The sequence below is a fragment of the Hippocampus bargibanti genome, linkage group LG01 (genome assembly GCF_051943395.1).
Source record: "Hippocampus bargibanti isolate YZ-2025 linkage group LG01, ASM5194339v1, whole genome shotgun sequence".
Taxonomy (NCBI): domain Eukaryota; kingdom Metazoa; phylum Chordata; class Actinopteri; order Syngnathiformes; family Syngnathidae; genus Hippocampus; species Hippocampus bargibanti.
This window is the reverse complement of record NC_142734.1, coordinates 362,652-386,457: the sequence shown is the minus strand read 5'-3', so window position 1 is coordinate 386,457 and position 23,806 is coordinate 362,652. Positions and strand designations below refer to the sequence as shown.

The window sequence follows — 23,806 nt, the reverse complement described above, 5'->3', positions numbered from 1 at the left end:
CAGCCTTCACAAAGCAAACAGTTTCTCTCTCACTCACCATTGACAGTTCTACCGTTTCCCCCTCCCTTCAGGTCAAGGGCCTGGGTGTCATCCTCGATAGCTCACTATCTTTTCACTCCCATATGAAAAACATAACTCGGTCTGCATATTCCCACCTCCGTAATAGCAATGGTCTCCGTCCCTCTCTCACCCCTCACACCACTTTTATCCTTATCCACAGTCTCGTCACCTCCCGTATGGATTATTGCAACTCACTTCTTTTCGGGGTCAATCGAAAATGTCTCCATAAATTCCAAACTAGTCCAAAATTCCTCAGCCCGGATCATCACTAAACCGCCCTCCTTTCACCACATCACTCCCTGTTAAACTTTGTATTGAATTCAAGATACTTCTGTTTACATTTAAAGCCATCCATAACCTTGCCCCCCCCTTCTATCTGTCTGACCTACTTCAAATCTCTATTTATTTATTTAGTATTACTGAAATGTGATTGGTTAAATGCTTAAATATGAAAACACACATCTGAAAGCTGCGCAACAGGGGAAAAGTAATGAAACGAAGCTGAAAGACAATTTGTTTTTTCCATCCAAGTTAAACAACCACCATTTTTGGAGTCCAGCTTCTCCGTCTATCCTGGTTTTGACACTAATGTAGTCCTAGCCATCATTACCAATATGGGGACCTTGTATGAAAAAAAATCAAATGCCAAATGCCAGGCATAGCCAGATTGGAAATAATAATAATAATTAGCGCCGCACCTCAAGCCAGTTGTGTTGAGTGTTCTATACGCGCACCATATTTGGTGAACAATAGCCGAGCCCAACAGCCTGAAAGCACTTCAAGCTGAATGAGTGATTGGCTACAGCTGCACAGACGTGACCGCATGGCTTACATTGCATTGTCCAAAAACAACGGACATATTTCCATGTACTCGTTTACAAACAAAAGAAATGCAATTATTATTATTATTATTATTATTATTATTATTATTATTATTATTATTATTATTATTATAAATGGTGAGCTTAGTTTTTGCTTTTTTGAATGTTGCTGTGCCGATGACCATTTTGTGTTTGGGAGCCTTTTACTGGGCGAGTTGCTTATGTCCAACAAAGCGACATAAGTCTTCTTGTGCCGGTCCCAAGCCCGAATAAATACAGAGGGTTGTGTCAGGAAGGGCATCCGACTGTGGCGACCCTTTAAAGGGGTATTTATTATTATTTTAGTTTATTATTATTATTATTATTATTATTATTATTATTATTATTATTATTATTATTATTATTATTATTATTATTAATGCTCGGAAATTCCCTATTCGATCTCCTGTCCAGCAGATGGCGTAACCCGCCCAAACACGCAATACACCAAAAACTAAAAGAAAACGAAGAAGGCGCCGGGGGGGAAGTGACGTCACGTGCATCTTTGAATTTAACGATTGACGCTTTGCATTAGCCTCGTCTCTTCTCGCGTCGTTTATTGATTGGATTTATTTCTTCCGTATTTTTTTTTTTTTTGTGCGAAGCAAATCCGAGGGGGTTTCCCTCGCATCGGCGTGTTTGGAATCGATTCGATTGCTAATGATGATGTTATATTTTGGATGACTACCTCCTCTCCTCTCTCACACGGAGCCATGAACAAATGAATTCGCGGGGCATGAAATTGAGATTCCAAAAAGGAGAACGAGTGCTGTGCTTCGAACCTGACCCAAGCAAGGCTCAGGTCTTGTATGACGCCAAGGTATCAGACGTTCCTCCTACACTTCGTTTGATCGAATAAACAACGAAGCTCAATTTTACGTCCGGGCGCCCTTAGCTTAGCCGTCCAACTTGCAAACAGCAAACGGTTATTGGGTAACATCATGGCGACATTGCATCTCAAAACAAACAGTACGAACGTGTTTTACGTTTGACTAGATGGGAATTGCTACCGTTTTGCCTGATTCGGTGACTCGATTTAATCGTAACCGTCGTAGTCTGTTTGCGCTTCTTTTAGTGTTGTGTCGTTCGCGAGTTACTTTCGGGTTGCGTAAATGCTGGCCTGCGTGGCTACCGCAGCGCACCTACAGGAAAACGTATCATGTGACTTTGAGAGTTTGGAAGTCAGCTTTATTGTCAAATATGCTAATATGCGTGACATACAATTGACAACAGACAATATATGTCATTTCTGAATGTAAAGTGAGGTAGTGTCGTATGTAAAGTGACGTAGTGTAGTCATGGCAAAAAAAAGTTGAAGTGAGGTCTTGCAGGAAAAAATAGACTTCAGGATGATCGTGTAGCGTGTACTCAGAGTTCGGTGTGTGTGGCAGTGAGAAGGGACAGGGGGGGCAGGGCTGGGAGGGAGTTGAGTCTCCTGACTGCCTTGAAAGGTGCTTATAAATGAAATGCATTATTATTATTAACATGAAATCCTAATAAGCTTCAGTGATTGTAATGTGAGGAAATGTAGAAAAGGGATAAGCAAATAGGCGATACATTTTCTAATGAGTGCACCTTGATTGCTTCAAAAGCCACGCTGATTGTAGAGTGAGATCACACAAGTTTTTTCATACTATATTTCATGTTTGCAGGTCCTTGACATCGTCATTGGCAAGGATGAACACGGAAGGCGAATCCCAAAGTACTTAATTCACTTTAACGGTTGGAGCAGAAGGTAAGCATATTTGCGCAGCATTGCAACCCTTCGTTGTGACCTAAGTAAATCATGTTTCCGTGAAAATGTGTTTAGTTGGGATCGTTGGGCTGCAGACGATCATGTCCTAAGGGACACCAAGGAAAACCGCAAATTGCAACGGAAACTGGCACGTGAAGCACTTGGTCGCATGTACGTTTCCCATCTTCCTTGTTCTCACTCTGAAGGCTTGTGCCATCGTTGATCCGTTTGACTCAATGAACATGTTCAAAGTCTTGTTTCTTGGGTTGTAGGAAGAAAAAAGGATGGGCGAAAAGGCGACATCCTTCTGGTACTAAACCTGCTCTCAAGACATTAGCAAAGGAGGACGACAGCGATGAGACGTGTGAGTGAGAAGGATTTGCCGCTCCCCCTTTTTAATGTTTACAAATTCAGTCTTTCTTTTGCAACCGGATTGATTCCGTGTCGCTGTTGTGTGCCCAGGTCTGATTTCATCTTATGGCAGCAGCGAGGGCGACGGTTCTGAAGCAGAATCTTCCAATAGTGGCGACACTAACTTCTCTGCGGACATTAACAAAATGGTGAATAACGATCTCAGGCTGAGAGAGCTTGGTTTTTGCTAACCATATGGGATCTTGCTTGACTTAGAGGACAACCGACACCGTTTTTTCCTTTTCTCCTCAGAAGGACGTTTGATAGCATCTTAAATAGCCAAAACACGCAGGCTGATATTTTTGGTCAAATGCAAATCACCAATAAAAATGACTGATAGTGTCCAAAAACGACTTCAAAATGAAACCGGAAATGGTGAGTTTCAGAAGGTCCCGCCCCCTTGTTCGTGACGTCACGCCAGGACGTCTTGCCTTGCTCCAGAATCAAAACAATGGCTTCAGATTGGGAGAAGAAGCTTTCTTGTTACTCATCCAGTTCTGAATAGGATTCAAATAGTTCTGAAGAGGAAAGCATACATGTTTGCAATCGATTAAAAAAGTCCTTCCGTCTCATTCGTGTGACCAATTGGAAAAAGTAGGGAGCACCACCAGTGCAACAACAGCAAAAGTTGACGGAAAGCCAACATTCTCGTCATCACCCAAAACATGTTTTGCTTCTTTCCTTTGGCCAGAAAGTTGAACCTGATATCAATATCAAGAAGGAAAGTGAGGAGAGAATTGTACATGTTGACATCAATATTCCGGATATCCTCAAGAAAAAATTGGAGGATGACTGCTTCTACATCAATAAAAGGAAAAAGGTATTGCGGGATAAGCGTTCACTTTATATATCTTGATTTGAAAATGAATTTGAAATGAGAGCCTCCGATAACATTGAACTTCACGGTTCATCCATTTTACATGGCATAATCCAGCATGAAGAGTTGTTTTGCTTTATTGTGTTTGGTAGGTTTTGTGTGTGTGTGTGTGTGTGTGTGTGTGTGTTTTTGAGAGATTTGTTTTTTAAATCCTTTTTTTTCCCTTCGTAGTTGGTGATGGTGCCTTGTCAGACCAACGTTGTGCAAATCTTGGAGTCCTACGTCAAGCACTTTGCTATCAACAAGGCATTCATGGCCAATGAGCGGTACCGGCGGCAGCAACAGCAGAATACGACACAGAGCAGCAGCCCGCAGCCAATCCCTCCGGAGAAGAAGTATGTATGAGAGAGAGAGAGTGTGTGTGAGAGAGGGACGGAGTGACCAAGGGACAAAGTGACCGAGAGAGACCATTTTGTGAACTGGTTAACTTTGCTGCCATATAAATACATTGATGAGTCCAAACGTGTTTTTGTCTTATCAAAGTGAGGACCTGTGTAAGGAGATGGTTGACGGGCTGAGGATCACTTTTGACTTCACCCTACCCATGATCCTCCTCTATCCGTGTGAGCAAGCTCAGTTCAAAAAGGTCAGCTCCTCTCGGCTTTTCTTGGCCGTGAGCGAAGGATCACCCTCTCCCGCCAAGTAGGTGCTATTGGCTCCGAATCTGACCGAGTAGCGACTGTCTCAAACGGTCGCGTCATTTGTGGCGTCCTTGTAGCCCCCAGCGAGAACGTAGTCCCAGCCCAGCCGCTCATAACCCCCCCACGCCTCAGTCGACGGACGGCCACCCGGCCCCGAGTGACGTTTCCACCATGACGCCCACCCCAAAGCGCCGTCGCCACCCCGACATGGATTGTATCTCCTACCAGTCCCAGTCACTCCGGCGCTCCACCAGGAACACACCTGGGGGAGAACGACCGGCTGAAGGTAAATCCATTGAAGAGGGCGTCTCGTGGTCTGACGCTGCATTGGATTCATCTCAAATGATTGCTTTTGGTCACCTCTCCAATGATCTAGGTGGCGCCAGTTCCGCAGCATCTCCTCAACTCAAACGGCGCTTGATCGACACCTCTTTGCAGTCGAAATTCATCCTCAATCTTGACAGGAGTAAGGGAACAGCCTCTCACAATGTGTATCGAGACAAATACTGTGATACCTCAGCTCGCAAACGCTTTAGCTCACCAACCTTTCGCCTTACGAACGTTAAATTTTCGAGAATATAACCTTGGCAGAGGAACTAGTTTTCGGCGGATGAACACCAAGCCGCACGGTCGAACAGCGCCACGGTGGCTGGAGGACTAGTTTTCGTCACCCCCTCTCTTTGAGTGCAGACGTGGTTTGTTATCGAGTGTGGTACTTTTGCTGTTATGGGACCGAAAAAGACCCCATCGCAGGCTAGTGTTAAGCCAAAGAGGACACAAAAGAAAATGACGGTCGAGCAGAAGGAGATCATTGAAAAACACAAACGAGGTGTGCGTCCCAGTACCAGTAATTATTATTATATCTTAATTGTTATTGAGTGGAGTATTTTTGCTATTATGGGACCAAAAAAGACCCCACCACAGGCCAGTGTGAAGCCAAAGAGGACACAAAAGAAAATATCAAGCATAGCTACTTAGCGTCCCAGTACCGGTATGCTAAGTTGACTATTGCTACATGTGGCTAGGAGTGTTTCTATGTTGTCTAAGCAACGGTCTCAGGCAGTAGAAGAGCTTGAAAAACTTCTGATTTGGATTACCGAAAAGCAGCTAGCAGGGGACAGTGTGAGTGAGGGTATTATCGGCGAGCAAGCACGGCAACTTCACTCGGATATCATCAAGAGGCAACTACATCAACGACCCTCACAAAGGTCAATAAAATGATTTTATTATACAATACATTTTATTTCTTTGACTCTCCTTCCTAACAGTAACTCCTCCTCACTCCTCCCACTCCAATCCATCAAGCCATCAACAACCATCACAAAGGTAAATAAAACAACTTTATTATACTGTACAGTACAGTATATTTCTATAATTACAATACAATAGCACATTTATTATACATAACATAGGTATATTTGGTGTAGTTTTAAGGCTTATTAAGTAGAAAATTATGTTTTATGGGTATCTGGGAACGGATTATTCTCATTTTAATGGTTTCTTATGGGAAATAAATGTTCGTTAGACAAACTTTTAGCCTTCCACACATTGGGAAGCAATTAAGTTGGTGAGCGGAGCTATCACTGTAATGTTCTTTCTGTTCTTGAACTAAAAACGATCCGCCAGTTTTGGAAAACGAAGCGATTGCCTGATTAGAAAAAAAACTGTTCTTATGCCATGACTGTGAAGTGTCCTTGAGAGTTTTGAAAGAGAAATAAAATGTATTATGATCTATTTTAAAATGTAGAGGTAGTTTACTGAGCGAGTTTCTTGTTCTGTAGCAACAAAGGGACATAAGTCTTCTTGTGCCGGTCCCAAGCCCGGATAAATACAGAGGGTTGTGTCAGGAAGGGCATCCGACGTAAAAGCTTGGCCAAAACAAACATGCGGATCAAACCTCTCAAGACGGAGGACACTGATTGGCTGTGGCGACCCCTTGAAGGGAAAAGCCGAAAGGAAAAGAAGTTGAATTCATTTTTGTAGTAACAAATTTTGACCAGGAGGTGGGGCAATATTACCTTTCTTCCCACACGGTCGTCTTTTGCTTCTTGTTAACCATATTTTTTATTGATGTATTTATTTTTGGGCAAGTCGAGCCATCCGAATTTCGTTCTGTTGAGAGTTTGCTCCACAAAAGTCTGTTTTTTCCTCTTTGATACAGAAACTCCAGTGCATAGTGGTTCATCCTCCCCGTTGCCCTTGACTCCAAGCAAAGAACCAAGCGGACCTTTTCACGGACTTGAGAGCAGACGAAATAATGAGCTCAATGAGGTAACAAAGCCATTTTGACGCAAAGCAACCTCCCGCGATTCCGCCCATTGCGCAAGCATGTACACACGGAAGCTATGCGCAAGCGTGCAGAAATCTGTTTTTCCACCCCTTTTTTTCTTCCTCTCCGTCTTTGAGGTCGACTTGAGACCAGTCCAGAATGGAAAAAGAATGGGAAGTAAAAACTGTTATATGGACCTGTATCCAACTTTCAAAACTCTTGCAACATTTTTTCTTTTTCTATTACTGTAAGGACAACCGACACCATTTTTTTTTTGGTTTCCTAACTGACATCAGAAAAGCGTTTGATAGCATCTAAAATAGCCGAAACACGCAGGCTGATATTTTTAGTCAAATACAAAACACCAATCAAAATGACTTCAAGTGTCCCAAAACTGCCACAAAATGAGCTCAGAACTGGGCAGATTCAGAAAGTCCCGCCCCCTTGTTGGTGACGTCACGCCAGGATACTCCTTCACAAACTGCCTCGCTCCAGAATCAAAACAATGGCTTCAGAGATTTCAGATTGGGAGAAGAGGCTTTCGTCTAACTCATCCAGTTATGAATATGATTCAAATAGTTCTGAAGAGGAAAGCATCAATGTTTGCAATCGATGAAAGAAGTCCTTCCGTATCAATTGGAGCCGTCTGGACTCCAATGAAGCGCCCAGAACATGCACAAGATGACGCACAAGCTCCGTTGGAAATGGCTTGATTTGTCTGCTGGGAATTTGTGTCAACAGACACCTTCTTTATGCGTGTTACCGCAATTGGCTACGACACGCAACAATTCACCATCGCGTTATTTATGTTGTTTTCTTTCTAATTTTGCCATCAACACGGTGTTTTCAGAGCAAACAAAGTACCCCAAATGCATGGTGTGTCGCTTTCTCGGTCAGGGGCGTTCCTGACGTGACGTCACGTCGGGCAACGTCATTACTGGAAAACAAAACTTCCTACATATTCAGCGCGAGTCTTAAAAGGTCAAATCTAGCTATATGCGCTCAGTACAAGTCATTTGACAAATTACTGTTTTCCAGTAATGACGTTGCCCGACGTGACGTCACGTCAGGAACGCCCTTGACCGAGAAAGCGACACACAATGCATTTGGGGTACTTTGTTTGCTCTGAAAACACCGTGTTGATGGCAAAATTAGAAAGAAAACAAATTACACAACTTTGTTTCTGTTTGTCAGGTGCTGAGTTGGAAGCTGACACCTGATAATTATCCCTTAAATGACCAGCCTCCGCCACCCTCCTACCTGTATGGAGTGCAGCACCTTCTACGACTTTTTGGTTGGTTATTTTTTTTTTTTTTTTTGCCCCCTATTTGTCCATATGATTGTTTTGCGTTATCCTAACTTCTGCACCACATTTCCTTGATTGTTCCAGTGAAGCTTCCTGAGATCCTTGGAAAGATGCAGATCCCTGAAAGGAATTTAAGAGCGTTGGTCAAACATCTTGAGCTCTTCCTCAGGTGGCTGATACTACATTGAGTCTTTCAATCTGTCATTAAAAATGAAGGGGACTCTTGGTTGTAAACAAGTTAGAGAGAGCAAACGAATCGTCACAAGTTCCCATTGCTTACAACTAGAGAATCCAGTCCGAAATTCTAATTTTTGGGAAGAGGTGATCTCAAAAATCAATAAGAAATCAAAGCCCAAGGACAAAAATACCAAAAGGAAATGAGAGCATGAGTGGATGGTAGGGAGGGAGATGAGTGGGTGTTACACAAGCCAGGCGAGTCTAATCTTTAAATCCTCCCGAGCGATCTTCAGTTGAGCCGCTCCCAAACCAAAGGGATTTGCTTCTCCCAGTCTCTAATCAAACCCTTGCAGTACTGCCTCCTACCACTGTGTTGTGCTGTGGTGAAGAACTGCAAATCGAGAACAAGATTGCTTTATCTGTCCCTCAGTCCAAACTACAGTGACAACTTGGCTTACGAATTCAATTGGAGTGTGTGAGGCTAAAAGTGTTGTATCTCAAAAATTAATTTCCCATAGGAAACCATTAAAATGACAATAATCCGTTCCCAGGTCCCCATAAAACATCATTTTCTACTTTCTAATTTTCGAAACTACACAAAATATACCTTATTTTATGTATAATAAAGACGCTATGGTAGTCTAATTAAAGAAATAAACTGTACAGTATAATAAAGTCGCTTTATTTACCTTTGTGATGGTCGTTGATGGATTGGAGTGGGAGGAGGAGGAATGGAGGGAGTTACTGTTTGGAAGGAGAGTCCCCTTCCAATAAGGACTACCGGGACTGGTACGCTAAGTCACACAAACACACACCTTGTTTGTGTTTTTCGATGATCTCCTTCTTCTGCTCGACCGTCATTTTCTTTTGTATCCTCTTCGGCTTAACACTTGCCTGTGGTGGGGTCTTTTTCGGTGCCGTAATAGCAAATATGTATGACAAACCACGTATGCACTCAAATGCGTGTGGAAAAGTAGTCTGCCAGCCACCGTGGCGCTGTTCGGTTTGGTGTTCTTCCGCCGAAAACTAGTCCGCCAGCTATCGTGGCGCTCCGTGTGTGCCAAGATTATTTAAGATATTTTAATGTTCGTAAGGTGAAAAGTTCGTACGCTAAAGCGTTCCTAACCTGAGGTATCACTATATATTTTTTAAATAATAATAATACATTTCATTTGTAAGCGCCTTTCAAAACTCTCAAGGTCACTTTACAGTCACTGGATCAGTTTTTCTGTGGATGAGCAGCGGCAGCCACATGCGCCAGCGTTCACTCAACCCGGAAGTAACTCAAATAGATAGAAAGCTAACTAGATAGCTTTTAGATAGCTATTGCGCTTCATAGTTTATCTCTGTCTCCCCCTCTTTCCCATTCAAGGCAGATGATAATGAAAAAGACAAAAGTCAAGCATTGAGACCTTTGATTTTTGCTGCAGTTGGCCATTTTGAAAGAAGGATGAGATGTCTTGGCGTCCTCGCCATTTGGCGCTCATCAAAGCGTTCTGTTTCTCCTTTCTGATGACTATAATTTGTTTGCATTGAGATTAGGAAGACCGGTGGGGCTAAGATGAGATGGCAAGATTTAGAGGATTTGGCCGAGTCGTGGATACTAAGAAGATTCCGGATTAGTTTTCCCCGTGACCGATTAGATGGGAGGCAGAGGGGGTCGGTCGGTGAAGGGTGGCTTCACGCTTAACTGTTGGTCGCTCATCTTCTGTCTGTATGGCCAGACGGACGATTTGGATTGGCTCTGAGCACCTCCATCGGAAGGCGTCGGTCCCTGACCTTTATTTATAACCAACCGCTTATTGGGAATCAAGTCGCGCATTTCATAGGTCTGCTGTTTGTCAGCTGATAATGACTCTCTTCTCTTCTTTCACGTAGGTTTCTGGCCGAGTTCCATGAGGATTTCTTTCCTGAGTCTTCCTATGTGTCAGCATCCGAGGCTCACAATAACATGAAACAACCCAGGCCTGTTTATTGAAAATGGCAGCTCCTCTTTGCCCCTCCTTTACTTGTCTTCACGCATATCTTCTCGGTATAACTTGGAGAAGTAAAAAGTATGGGAGAACCTACTATTAAAAAAACACAACTGTATTGTATATGTATACTGTATTGTTCATTTTCTTGACTCTCAAGTCATCTGAAAATAGGTTTACTACTCCCTGCCTCAGGGAGTAGTCCTCTGCTCCCCCCAACTTGAGAGCAGGGACCTATCATAGCAGAGTCCGGCACCGCCACGTCTGGACAGTAGCGATATATATAGGGCCGAAACTACCAGTAAGACTTGAGTTTGCTGATGAAGCTTCTTGGATATGAAGCGAAATGTCTGACACCTTCAAAGAAGTCCAGATGACGGCTGAAGAAATCTCTCATTCAGATATTTTTAGGCTAGCGGAGAGGGCCTAGCAGGCCCTGACGGTACACCATTGGTTGTTATACAGGTCATCTTTCTGAGACATATAATATAGTAGATGGGACAGTTGCGCCATCTCTTCAGTCATCTGAACTCTTGCATTCTGCAAACCAGGCTTTCACTTTCCTGGGCTCCTAATGGGCTTCCGTGGTGAGCCCCAATCTAATTTGTAGTGCAAAAGATACTTGTAATCAACCACTCATCACTGCAACTCAAAACGGTAGTCTCCTGCCTGCTGCTATCATGTTGCCGCGTGAACCACCGACCGAAGCCTCCTGATGCACCGCCAATCAATTTCTCACCGCCAATCATATCTCTTATTTTTCAAATAATTCACTTGCAAATGCTGTTATGACCTTTTAAGTGCTGTTATCACCTAAGTGCTGGCGCTTACACCTCTGTCGTAATTGAACCCGTTTTCTTTGTGGCAACCACTCATGATGGCCATCCCACCTCAGTCTGTATTCAAGCAAGGTAAATCTCGAGAAGAAACCAGAGACTTTGGACCATCCAGCTCGTCTTGCCACATTCCCAAATGTATCCATGCTGGTCCTTACCTTCGTCTTTTTCATCCTACCTGAATTTTTGCATTTTGGAACTAGAAAATGCATTTGAAGAGGAGAGAGCGGTTACCAGCCCTTCGGCCTCTTCTGACTCTTCTCGGACGTCTTTGGCTTTCAGCTCAGACCTCACCCCTGTAAACGAAGTCTTTAAATGTTTGGAGATCCTGAGGTCTTCCGTCAAGGCGCCCTACCAAGAGTATGCCAAAGCCAGGGAATGGAGAGAAACCTCGTTTCTGGGAAATGATGAGTGAGTATGACACGGCATTCTCTGCAGCTTTGGAATCCTCACTGTTAATTCTCTAAGTGGGGTTTTACCTACAAACCATGTAAAACGGAGCCATGTCCTGGCTATTTTCACTAAAGAAGGGTTCGGTGAATGTGCGTACTAACTGGTTGGGTTAGGAGTATCTAATGCAGTGGTTCCTAAACTGGGTTCAATCGAACCCTAGGGGTTCAGTGAGTCGATCTCAGGGCTTCGGTGGATCCTCCGCCACAGAGGTCCACCCCTCAGCTTAGTCTACAGTTTGTGGGTACAGTCATTGAAAGAAGGGTTCGGTGAATGAGCATATGAAACTGGTGGGGTTCGGTGCCTCCAACACTAGCTAATAAATAGCTAACAGATAGCTAGCTAGGCACTACTTCACTCAACCCGGAAGTAACCCAGATAGAAAGCTAGCTAGCTAATAGATAGCTAGGTAACTCGGATAGAATACGTGTGCCCACTATAATAATATACTATTAGTAAATAGAAGGCACACCCCATTATAAAGCACTACAGTAGAGGCTGGGGATACGCACTACTTCTACAGGGCCAAATGGAGTCGGACAGTACTTGCCAGACCTGTTGAGGGTCAATGTTATTTCACACATAAGGCGCGCCGGCGTATAAGCTGCAGGGTCATTTTTTCAAGAAAATCAAGGCTTTTGGATGCACCTTATGCACCGGAAAATATGGTAATTGGTGAACATACGTTTATTGATAAATATACTGAGTAATGTCTGTTTCACCATCTTTACATCATGGAATGATGTCTTGTTCTTAACGATTAAGTGGCTTCCTTGTAAAGAAGCTTTGTAGCTACTTTTGCTTTTGAAGTTAGATGCATTAAAACAGTCGGGATTTAAATTTTGGAGAAATCGTCCATTGTAGATCTATGCTGAAGTATTTTTATGCAAGGTTTGTGGTGACTGATCCAATGGTCAATTTGAGGTCATTTGAGGTTTTTCCTCAATCCCAAGCATCTTTGCACAATTGTGACACTCATCCACCTTTAAACCTCTGTGACTGTTGCACATCTACTAACCTTTTTTTTGCATCCATCCATCCATCCATCACCCCACCCCCCACTGACCCACACATCAAGTAATATCACTGCAGTTGTGGTTATTGTTGGAGCCTGCTCCTCTGCTGGTGGCAGCTTGAGGATTAGGGCATAGTTGAACATGGACGCAGCAGGATGGTACACTGAGGCATGAGGTAGGATACCATTGAGTTGTTGTTTTTTGTTCTTGTTGATATTGAAATAAATGGAGGATATGTTTGCATTTCTCAATGCAAGTATCCCTGTGGGTGTCTCTACTTGTACATGCTCAAATGGTTATCTTGTCTCCTATTGCCAGGGTGTATAATGTCAACATTGTAATGTTCGGACCCCGGTATATAATGTCTTTTCACTTGTAGGCTTCTTTTTGGACCACTGTGTCTATGTGCATGCGACTATCTACAGATTTCATATCAATTTGTCAGCAACTAAAAATCTGCTGCACTTAACATGTTTATGAGACACTAATCGAAGGGAAAGCAAAAATGTGACAGGTGGACTGACTGGTATATATTTTTAGTCGGTAGTCCATCCCTCATTTTCTTGGCTTGTCGTATGTGTATTGATCATGAGATTGTGTTCTGGAAAGTGCATTCTTTTTTTTAATATCTGCAGTAGATGAGTATCGACAGTTTTTCCTGGAAATTCTGGCCCACTAAACTGCTATCTCTGGAGGGGGAAACCATGCACTATCAATCAGAATCATCTTTATTGCCAAGTATGTAGAACACACAAGGAATTTGTTTCCGGTCGAACACGCTACACTACTATCATCATCAAAAAAGCAAAGAGCACTATACCGTTCTATTTGGGTTACTGTTTAAAGAGTTGATGGCTTGGGGGAAGAAGCTGTTTAAATGTCTGCTGGATTTGGTGCGCGTGGATCGGTAGCGCCTGCCTGAGGGGAGTAGCTGGAAAAGGTGGAGGGGAGGGTCAAGTATGATTTTCTGCGCCCTAGTTTGGATTCTTGCAGAGTGCCAGTCCTCGAGAGTGGGTAGGGCGGTGCCCATGATTTTTCTCCGCCGTCCTAACTGTCCGTTGAAGTCGGATTTTGTCCATTTTTAAGGCGACCCCCGACCCAAACGGCGATGAAAGAACACGGGATGGATTGGAGGACAGAAATGTTGCGGCACCTCCTGTGGCAGGCAATGCTTCTTTAGCAGCCTCAGGAAGTACATCCTCTGTTGGGCCTTTCTCAGGACGGAGTTGGTGTTGACCTCCCATTTCATGTCCCGGGAGACTGTGATTCGCAGGAACTTGACGTTCTCAATGGTTGACACCAGGCAGCTGGATAGTGTGAGGGGCAACAGTGGTGATGGATGTTTCCTGAAGTCCACCATCATCTCTACTGTCTTGAGCGTGTTCAGCTCTAGGTTGTGTACGGTGTAGATGGGGTGCTGCTGGCCTCAATTCGACACATTCTCAGTCAGTGGTCAAAACACTGAGATGGTTTCAATTCTACCAGCACTTCCTTATTCGAGGAAGTTCAGTTTGGTGATTTTGAGGTGTGCTCCTGTATCATTGGGGTCTAAGTCCCCTGTGAGGTCCGGAAACGTGGATAAGACGCTTGTCGGTGGCAAGGTCCTCGGGCCGGACAAGTAGAGAGTTCCAAAAGGATCTGAATATTGTGCAAAACACCAATACAAATGACTTCAAGTGTCCCAAAAGTGCCACAAAATGAGCTCGGAACTGGCCAGATTCAGAAAGTCCCGCCCCCTTGTTTGTGACGTCACACCAGTATACTCCTTCACAAACTGACTTGCTCCAGAATCAAAACAATGGCTTCAGATTGGGAGAAGATGCTTTCTTATTACTCATCCAGTTATGAATAGGATTCAAATAGTTCTGAAGAGGAAAGCATAAATGTTTGCAATCGATTCAAGAAGTCCTTCCGTATCAATTTGAGGCGTCTGGACTCCAATGTAGCGGCCAGAAAATGCACAAGATGGCGCACAAGCTCCGTTGGAAATGGGCTGATTTGTCCACTGGGAATTTGTGCCAACTAGTATCAAATAGTAGTCTTGGTGCAACACACAACGATTCTCCATCGCGTTATTTATGTTTTCCTTCTAATTTCGCCATCAACACGAAGTTTTCAGACCAAACAAAGTACCCAAAATGCATTATGTGTCGCTTTCTCGGTCAGGGGCGTTCCTGACGTGACGTCACGTCAGGAACGATCGTCACCAACTCAAAAATAGGACTTCCTGAATATTCAACGCGAGTAATTAATATCGCTTAATGATGTGGAATCTTTGTAAAATACGCTCAGTAGAAGTCATTTGAAGTGATTTTACAAACTATGGACGCAACTTGTTGGGAGGTGTCGGTTGTCCTTTAAGTACAGTGTCATTGGTGACAATATCCTATTGATCCCACGAGCTTGTTTGTATCTATGGGACCCATTTTGCGAGCCACAGCTTATCACACGTCGAGTTATGTCGCAATCCCGTCTGTGGGTGTGTGCGTGTGCACGCCTGTGTCAGTGTATGTGTTCATGTCAATGAAGTTTATCCCCACTGGCCCAGATGCGCGCCAAATCATCATCATCATCACCAGCGATGCCTCGCAGTACTGCTAAGCTGGAACATTTGCCACCAAGTCAGCAGTAAAAGAAAAAGAAAAAAAAAAACATTTAGCGAAAGGACCAGAACGGGAGCTCACGGAGGTGGCAAAGAACGCCGATTCCATCCGTCGAGGTCTCGAGGAGATGGAGCCGTGTGATGATGAAGATGAACTAAACCCTTTCAAGTGAGTGCCAACTAATATTCTGCGTTTTGTAGTCAAATCTCCTATTATAATTGATGATCTTAATGCGTTGCCAACACGTTTGCAATGAGATTCTTTGCATGTAATTTTGTGACCTTTTGGGGAATAAGAGGTCGTTGTGTGAGTCGCTCAGTTGGGTCGTTCACGGTTTTGTCAGTCCATTTTTCAAAAGAATGTCAAGGAGAAAGTTTAGTTGCATCTCGTCTGTGTAAGCTCTCAGTCGTACAGGAGTGGTCCATCGATGAAAAGGTTGTGTGTACAAATTTGAAGGTGTCGCAAGTTTTGCTTCTTATCCAAGAGGCTTCGTCAGCAAACTAAAATCTTTTGCTGGTAGTTTCGGCCCTATATATATATATATATATATCTACTGTCTACTACTGTCCAGACATAGCGATGCCGGACTCTGCTATGATTGGTCCCTGCTCTCAGGTTGGGGGCAGCAGAGGACTACTCCCTGCGGCTACACTGATTACTGCTATTGTCCTGACTGATTACCTCTATTGTCCTGCCTGAGTATGAGGTCTACGACTGGCCTGATTGCCCCATTTGCTTTGGTATCACCTCATCGTCATGTTGCCTAAGAAGTGTGTTGTACGAACGATCCAAATTGAAACTCACCCCACCATGGCGATTTAGTGAAGGATTTTGCTGTTCTATGAACATAGCTTCCCCTTTCAAACCATTTATTTTCTTTCGCTAAGATGTTAACCTCATTGTCGTCAAATGAGTGGTTGCTAGCTTTGGGGTGCATATGTGCTGCAGATTGAGGCCCACTTTATTTGTCTCAAAATGAAGATATCCGCAATGAATCCGGGATATTTTTTGGAGTTTGAGTAAACCTCGACGTAGCATTTTAGCTAGCTTGCAAAAGAGCCCACTCTTAAAATTGGCAAAACAACAAATACCAACTGTAAAAGCTAGACAGGTGGCAATTTGTAATTGCGAGTTAAGCAAACGTTTGAATACTTAAACATTTCAATCCAGGAATTGTTGTTGTGACGTTTTTTTTTTCAATTTTTATTTTTCTGTTAATGTCGCGGACGTCTGCCTCGCAAGCTCGCATTTGTATCTATTCGCTGGCAAATAGCTATCTATTTGCTAGCTATTAGCTATATATTCACTAGCTGGCTAGCTCGCTATCTATTGAAGTTACTTGTTGCTGAAAAAGCTGATCACACCATTGACCAGTGAGGCTGTTGCATCAATAACTTGTTGGCACATGCTGTCCACCCTGAGCAGTGGACAGCACGTGTGAGACGGCACATTTTATGGACGAGTCAGCGTCCCATTTGTGTGTTGTTGTCGTTGTGTGTGGCGGGAAAACCGTTTTTCTCCGAGGGCCGAAGCCCCTTACGACACGAAGGTCACCTTCCTTGAAGAGCTACCGTTGAGAAAATAACAAACAGCTGCGCCGTCAAGTGACGATGTCAAATTGTTCCATTACGGACCAAACAAGCTTGTTACGGACAGCCAATCAGAATCAGAATACGAATAAAGGTATTCTGATTCTGATTGGCTGTCCGTAACAAGCTTGTTTCAATCAATTGCTTCAGTGGACATGAGCGCCATTCCCCAATTTGTTTGGGTTTTGTTTTTTTTCTCGCGGGGGTTCCGATAAAGCGCTGGTCATACCTCTGGCAATGTTTTTCCTTTCCACAAGTGGGCAGCATTTGTCTTTTTTCCATGTTAGTGCTTTGTTCCACCTTCAGCTGTCGTTAATGCACTACATAAAGCAATATGTATGTATTGCATTGTATTTTGTACATCTGCCCCCATTTCATGCTCATATAACTCCAAACCCATACCATTTAGGAATCAACTCTTTTTTTTTCCTGATGAAAGAAGACAGTCTAATGTTTTTTACGCTGCATTAAATGTTTGTGTTGCTGTTGCTAAAACTCAATATTCTGTGGGTCCTGGAATTTGAGTGACAATGACAAAAACTGAGCGCATTTTTGCACATCTGGCGGTGAAAGAGTTAAGGAGCAGAGAATATTGAAGTGGGTTGGATGAAATAGCCTACCTTGAAATATATAGCATTTTGATTAGCATAACGGATTTCCAACTTACTTTGCATGTGTGGATGGTTGATTTTGGTTGAAGTGTATTTTGAACTGACTACTTAGCCGTCATCTGTACAGACGACGGCTGAAGAAACCTTTTCATGGATGGACCACTCCTGTACCGCAGAAATAATAATAATAATAATAATACGTTTCTAAGCGCCTTTCAAAACTGTCAATGTCACTTTACGGTCACTGGATCAGTTTTTCATACTCTATCAGCAGTTTTAACATTTTTTGGTTAACATACTGTTGTAATGTAGGGAACAAGTGATTGGTTTTCTTTGGGGATCCGTTTTGGGGATCCATGCATCCATTTTTTAATCCATGCATCCTCACGAGGAATGCAAGAGCGCTGGAGCCTATCCCAGCTGTCTTGCTAATCTGTGTAGCCTCAGGGAATAGTCCTCTCCTCCCCCCAACCTGAGAGCAGGGACCTATCATAGCAGAGTTCGGCACCGCCACGCCTGGACAGTAGGGATATATTGATAGGGCCAAAACTACCAGCATTTTTTTATTATTATTTTGCTGATGAAGCCTCTTGGATAAGAAGCCTTGAAAGAAGTACAGATGACGTACGGCTGAAGAAACCTTCTCATCGATGGACCACTCCTGTGCGACTGAGAACTTCCTTTTTGATTTGTTTTTAAAAACTGTAACTGTTGGCAATCACTCTCCCAAACAACTGGGACGTGTGTCTCACTCAGTCCATATTTTGTCAATAGCAACCTACTCATTAGCTTTGACTTTCTGTCACAGCATATTAAGTCAGTGTGAGTTGGCGCTTCCAAAAATACATACAGCGGATGTCAAGTTTAAGCATTGGCGTTGTGGGGATACGCAATTCTGGGATCGAGTGATACCTTGGCTTACGAACTTAATTGGTTCCCAGACAGAGAGTGTCAGACCGAAAGTGTGTATCCCAAGCATTCCTTTCCCTCAGGCAACCATTACAATGAGAATAATCCGTTCTCAGGTCCCCATAAAACTTAATAGCTATCAAGCGAGCTAGCATGCTACCTAGCGAGCTATCTAGCTATTGAGCGAGCTATCTAGCTATTGAGTGAGCTATCTAGCTATCGAGTGAGCTATCTAGCGAGCTAGCATGCTATATAGCATGTTATATAACTATTGTCAGAGCTAGCATTCTATCTAGCAAGCAATCTTGCTATCGAGCAAACTATGTAGCTATCGAGGTATCGAGCGAGCTATCAAGCTAACCAGCGAGCTATCGAGAAAACTATCGAGCTCTCTCTTTATTTTAGTAATATTTTAATTGTTATTCAGGGATAAAAAGAAGGTGTCACCAAAAATGCGCATTTGACTGTGTCTTGCTCTTGCAAAGGCAAGTGAAATGACGTACGTGCGTGCGTACGTGCGTACGTGCGTGCGCAAGAAGGTTAACCATTTGCCACACGTGTCAACCATCACCGATACGTTGATTATTTCTATCATATCAATGCACGGCGCGCTCCCACCTTGTCACTCACACTAACATTGTGACCTTGGGCTATATTATTATTATTATTCATGTGATGTTGTAGTCAGTCACCCCCCCCCCCCCTCCCCTACTCCCGCTTTAGCCATCTGTCGTCTTTGTAATAAATAACACTGTTTTAAATCAGCTGAGCGGAGGATAGCATTGCAAATTTGACAAATGGAAAAAATGCTAGCATTAGCAAGCATTAGTGCGTAAACGGTTACGAAGCACTGGAAAAAAAACTTGTAAGGTACAGATATTCCTTGCTTTCGGTTTTGATTAATTGCTTGTCTGTGGCTGTGAAGTGTCCTAGAGAGTTTTGAAAGGTGCTTAGAAATCTAATGTATTATTATTATTATTATCTATTAGCTGTCTAGCTTACTAGCTATCTAGCTAGCTATTGTTTAGCTTTCTAGCTGGCTAGATAGCTATCTATTAGCGACTGTGTCCTGTGACTGTAAAGTGACCTTGAGAGTTTTGAAAGGTGCTTATAAATTAAATGTATTATTAGGCTACCAAGCTAGCTGTATATTAGCTATCTGTCCGGCTAGCTGGCTATCTGGCTGGCTACCTATTTGCTGTCTATTTGCTATCTGGCTAGCTATCAATTAGCTGGATGTCTGTTAGTTGGGAATCTAGATAGCTATCTACTAGCTGGCTAGCTATTAGCTAGTTATCTGTTACATAGCTATCTACTAGCTGGTTAGCTAGCTTTCTATCTAGTTGAGTTAGTTCCGGGACGAGTATGTATTTTTTCAAAATAAAACAGTTCGGACTCAGATCATAAATAAAACGGAAATTATGTCAATTATTTATTCTTTCTGCGCGGCCCGGCATCAAATCACCCACGGACCCGTACCGGTCCGCGGGCCGGGGGTTGGGGACCTCTGTCCTAGATGAAGCTGACAGTTTAACTTGCTGTGTCTGTTGACCTCAGATTGACCCCAGGTTGTCTGTGCTTCAATTGTGTTGACTGAGCATATTGACTAAGCATGAAACTTTGAAATATGAGAACTTTTTATTCTGTCAAATCTCTATCAGTATCATCGAGCTAAACTCCGCCCCTTGATGAGAAGGTTTCTTCAGCCGTCATCTGTACAAAAGTGAAGGTTTCGGACGTTTCGCCTCCTATCCAAGAGGCTTCGTCAGCGAACTAAAGTCTGACTGGTCGTATCGGCCCCATTTATATATCCCTAATGTCCAGACCTGGTGGCGCCGGACACAGCTATGATAGGTCCCTACTCTCAGGTTGGGGGGGGGCGCGGGACCCCCCCCCCCTGTGGCCCCACTGATTGTTCCTACATTCCTGACTAACGATTGGCCTATTACACCCACTCCCCCCGGTATCACCTCATCAGCATAACGACCCTCATCAGCATTGCGAAGGGTCGTTATGGGTCGTTATGCTGATGAGGTGATACCGGGGGGAGTGGGTGTAATAGGCCAATCGTTAGTCAGGAATGTAGGAACAATCAGTGGGGCCACAGGGGGGGGGGGGTCCCGCGCCCCCCCCCAACCTGAGAGTAGGGACCTATCATAGCTGTGTCCGGCGCCACCAGGTCTGGACATTAGGGATATATAAATGGGGCCGATACGACCAGTCAGACTTTAGTTCGCTGACGAAGCCTCTTGGATAGGAGGCGAAACGTCCGAAACCTTCACTTTTGTACAGATGACGGCTGAAGAAACCTTCTCATCGATGGACCACTCCTGTACGACTGAGAGCTTACACAGACGTCCGCCCCTTGATGGACAATTTTCAAATACGTATTAAAAAGCCGCAGTCACTATTTGCTTTCACTTGATTGTAAAGTTGTCAAATGAAAGCTTGCTTGGGTCCCTTTGGCGTAATCCAAAAAACAAGAGTCAGCTCTTGCTCGACACTCTCAACTCTTTTTTTTTTTTTTTTTTCATGGCTCACGTGTCTTTCCCAGCGTTCGATGCACTTTCACCCCCCTCCTCCGGCCATCTTTCAAGTTTGTTTCCTTCATTCCGCTGCTTCCCTCTCCGGCCTGCAAAATAGAACTTGTAGTTTAGCAGCACAGGAGCATCCGTCATGCATTCATCGCTATGCACTGCATCCTTCTGTCCCTCCCCCTTTGCCTCGTCCACTCCAGTGCACCCGTCCCCTCCGTCCCCCCTCCGGGCTCACTGCAGCCCATCTATGCGAGGTGCGACGCGATGCAGCAGATGAGGCTCGGTCAGCGAGACGGGACGCTCTTTCCTAGCAAAAAAAATTAATACATTTGGACGCTAAGCGCGCAAGATGGCACATTCAGCAATGATCAATGTTCTGAGTTTGTCTATGGAACTCTTGTTGTTGTTTCCAATGGCTTTTGTTGAGAAGTGTCACGGATCCGCCTTGAAATGGGGATGATTTTCCAGGTATGAGAAATTGGGATGCCGTTTTTGGTAGCAGAGCGTCTGATTTTTGGGCGTACAGTACGGCGGCTGGTAGCAGTAGCGCATGGATATGTTTGTTTTTTCTAAAGTGCAAAAGTCCTTTGCGTAAGTATGTCTTTGGTTTCATTTTTCACCTTTTTTTTTAAACACTCACAACGTATCCCGTGGAACTTGGTCCATAAATGTTCAAAGAATACGTCTGTGGAAGCTCTCAGTTGTACATGAATTCTCCAGATGGCTTTTGTGATGATTTACTGTGTCTCTTGTTTGCATCTCCCTCCCAGCCCTGCCTCCCCTGCTCTTTCCCACTGCCACACTCACCGAACTCTGAGTACACACTGTACTATCATCCTGAACACTTTTTTTTCTTTTTTTTCTTCTGCAAGACCTCACTTCAACCTTTTGTTGTTTGTTTTTGCATTACTACACTACGTCACTTTACATACGACACTTGACACTTCCTCACGTTACATACCGCCCTAGCTCACTTTACATTCAGCAATGGCATGTATTGTCTGTGTCAATTGTCTGTCCTTTTTAGCCACATTTTAAGTGCCTTGCACGCTGCGTCTGAGAGGACATTAATTTCATCTGCGCTGTATGTCATACATATTAGCATATTCGATATGGCGTGCGACGGTCAAGGAGACGAGCTTCCTCAAGCAGTGTGTCATGAATCGTGGAACCAACTTGGAACCTACTCGTGGAAAGGCAAAAGGTCACGCTGGTGTTTGCCGTGACTGAAGCTCGTTGGCATTTGGCAGCAGAGAAGGGCCAGAAGGCCTTGTTTGTGCACTGAATAGCAGATGAGAGGAACGTGTGCCAGATTGCCCGCGAGTCAATGCCGTTGTATTCTGCTCTCTCTCTCTGAGTGTCAAGTTCCGGTGTAGTGTAGTCACAAGTGTCTCAGCGACAAATTTGACATCCGTTGTATGTAAAATCAAGAGTTTTCATTTGATTTTCCTTATTTAGTCCTGGAATGTAGAACTCTCGCAGGTTGACGTGGGACGGGCGATGTGGGATACGCACCACTTTTCACCTTACACACTCTGTCTGGGAACCAATTAAGTTCGTAAGCCAAGGTATCACCGTACATACAAAGCACACCACCCAAATACAAGGCACACCACACTGCAAGGCGCTTTTTAAGAGAACCAAGGCTTTTGGATGCGCATTATACAGCGGAATATACGCTAATCTTCTGTGCATCCCAAATGACATTTTCCTGCAAATCAAAGATTGGAGATTCGAAGCAAAAAGCTTTTTTTTCCACGTTTGAAGGCACAAAATGGTCTTGCACTGGCCTTTTGCTTTAGTTCATCATGCATAGAAACATGTTTTCATCTTGAAACCATGAGGAATTCGTATGAGAAATAAAGCTTGTCATGGTTGGGCGGGCGGAGGGAAGCAAAGTTTGGCCGTTGGCACACGCTGCTTTGATGTCGTATTTTAAGCCGCTGAATGAAGGCTCTTGAAATTCATGAAAAAGCGTTTTTTGCCATGAACAGCATGCAAAGATGTTGCAACGGAACCGCTAGCGCTACCGCCACTTAAGTCAGAGCGTACTTAATTATTGATTCTTTCAGCTGCTTTTTACTACACACAATAAAGTGGGACAGAATGCAAGAGCGAGGAAAAAAATAGACATCTTTTATAAAGTCTCCTACATTTGAAACAGCGACACGTTTGTCCGATGTAGACGTAGGCTTGCCTGCCATCTTTAATTCATCGACCAGGCCTTGTTAGTTGAAGTATAGCATTCATTCAAATTGCTCTAAAAATAAGTCTTATTTTAAATGAAGTTTGTCCTTACGGTAAAGACGTGAATTCCCTCTTTAATTATTATTTAATTAAGATATCCATAACCTTCCCCCCTCCCCTTACCTATCTGACCTTCTTCAAATTTCTATTCCCTCTCGTTCCCTCAGATCCTCTTCCTACCTCCGCCTCTGTGTTCCCCCCCGCCCTGCCCGTCTCAGCACGACAGGGCTTTCAGCTACTCTACCCCCAATACTACTACTACCACTAACAATAATAATAATAATATTAATAATACATTTCATTTATGAGCACCTTTCAAAACTCTCATGGTCACTCCACAGTCACAGGGTAAGTTTTTCCGCGGGTGAGCAGCGGCAGCCACAAACGCCAGTGTTCACTCAACACGGAAGTAACTCAAATAGATAGCAAGCGAGCCTGCTAGCCAATCGTTAGCCACACGGGTACTTAGCTAGATAGCTACCTAAATAGCTAGCTAGCCAGCCAGATAGCTAATAGATAGAAAGTAGCTGGCAAATGATAAAATCCTTCTCCTCGCCACAAAATGATTTCTTTCGGCCAAAGATAAACGCAAGGCAGGAAATTCAGTGACACCGTTTGCAGATGTGGTGAGAGCGCAAGGCTCGTTTAGCACTTAGTTCTGCTCCAAAAACCACCACATATTCATCCATCCATTCTATA

General features: G+C 43.8%; 2 protein-coding genes across 8 annotated transcripts in view; both read left to right on the top strand.

Annotated features, from left to right (window-relative positions):
• The first annotated feature begins 1,413 nt into the window (after positions 1–1,413).
• Positions 1,414–10,432, top strand: LOC148902618 (MSL complex subunit 3-like). The gene is made up of 14 exons (XM_089012907.1): positions 1,414–1,740; positions 2,573–2,655; positions 2,731–2,826; positions 2,928–3,019; positions 3,118–3,215; positions 3,758–3,886; positions 4,115–4,278; positions 4,427–4,585; positions 4,662–4,870; positions 4,961–5,050; positions 6,746–6,855; positions 8,048–8,147; positions 8,244–8,328; positions 10,215–10,432. Exons 1-14 carry the CDS (start codon positions 1,642–1,644, stop codon positions 10,312–10,314), a joined length of 1,614 nt encoding a protein of 537 aa, XP_088869033.1. The 5' UTR covers positions 1,414–1,641; the 3' UTR covers positions 10,315–10,432.
• Positions 10,433–10,803: 371 nt separating this feature from the next.
• LOC148902617 (FERM and PDZ domain-containing protein 4-like) overlaps positions 10,804–23,806 on the top strand; it is a 31,438-nt gene continuing 18,435 nt past the window's right edge. Inside the window, exon 1 of one of the 7 annotated variants that reach the window (XM_089012818.1) lies at positions 10,804–11,556. In XM_089012818.1, the coding sequence (XP_088868944.1) occupies positions 11,282–11,556 (275 nt within the window). In that variant the 5' untranslated portion in view covers positions 10,804–11,281. Of the gene's footprint in view, positions 11,557–12,754; positions 12,787–15,044; positions 15,383–21,042; positions 21,452–23,806 lie in introns of those variants that run through there. The other 6 variants (XM_089012732.1, XM_089012182.1, XM_089012422.1 and 3 more) reach the window with 6 other exon arrangements.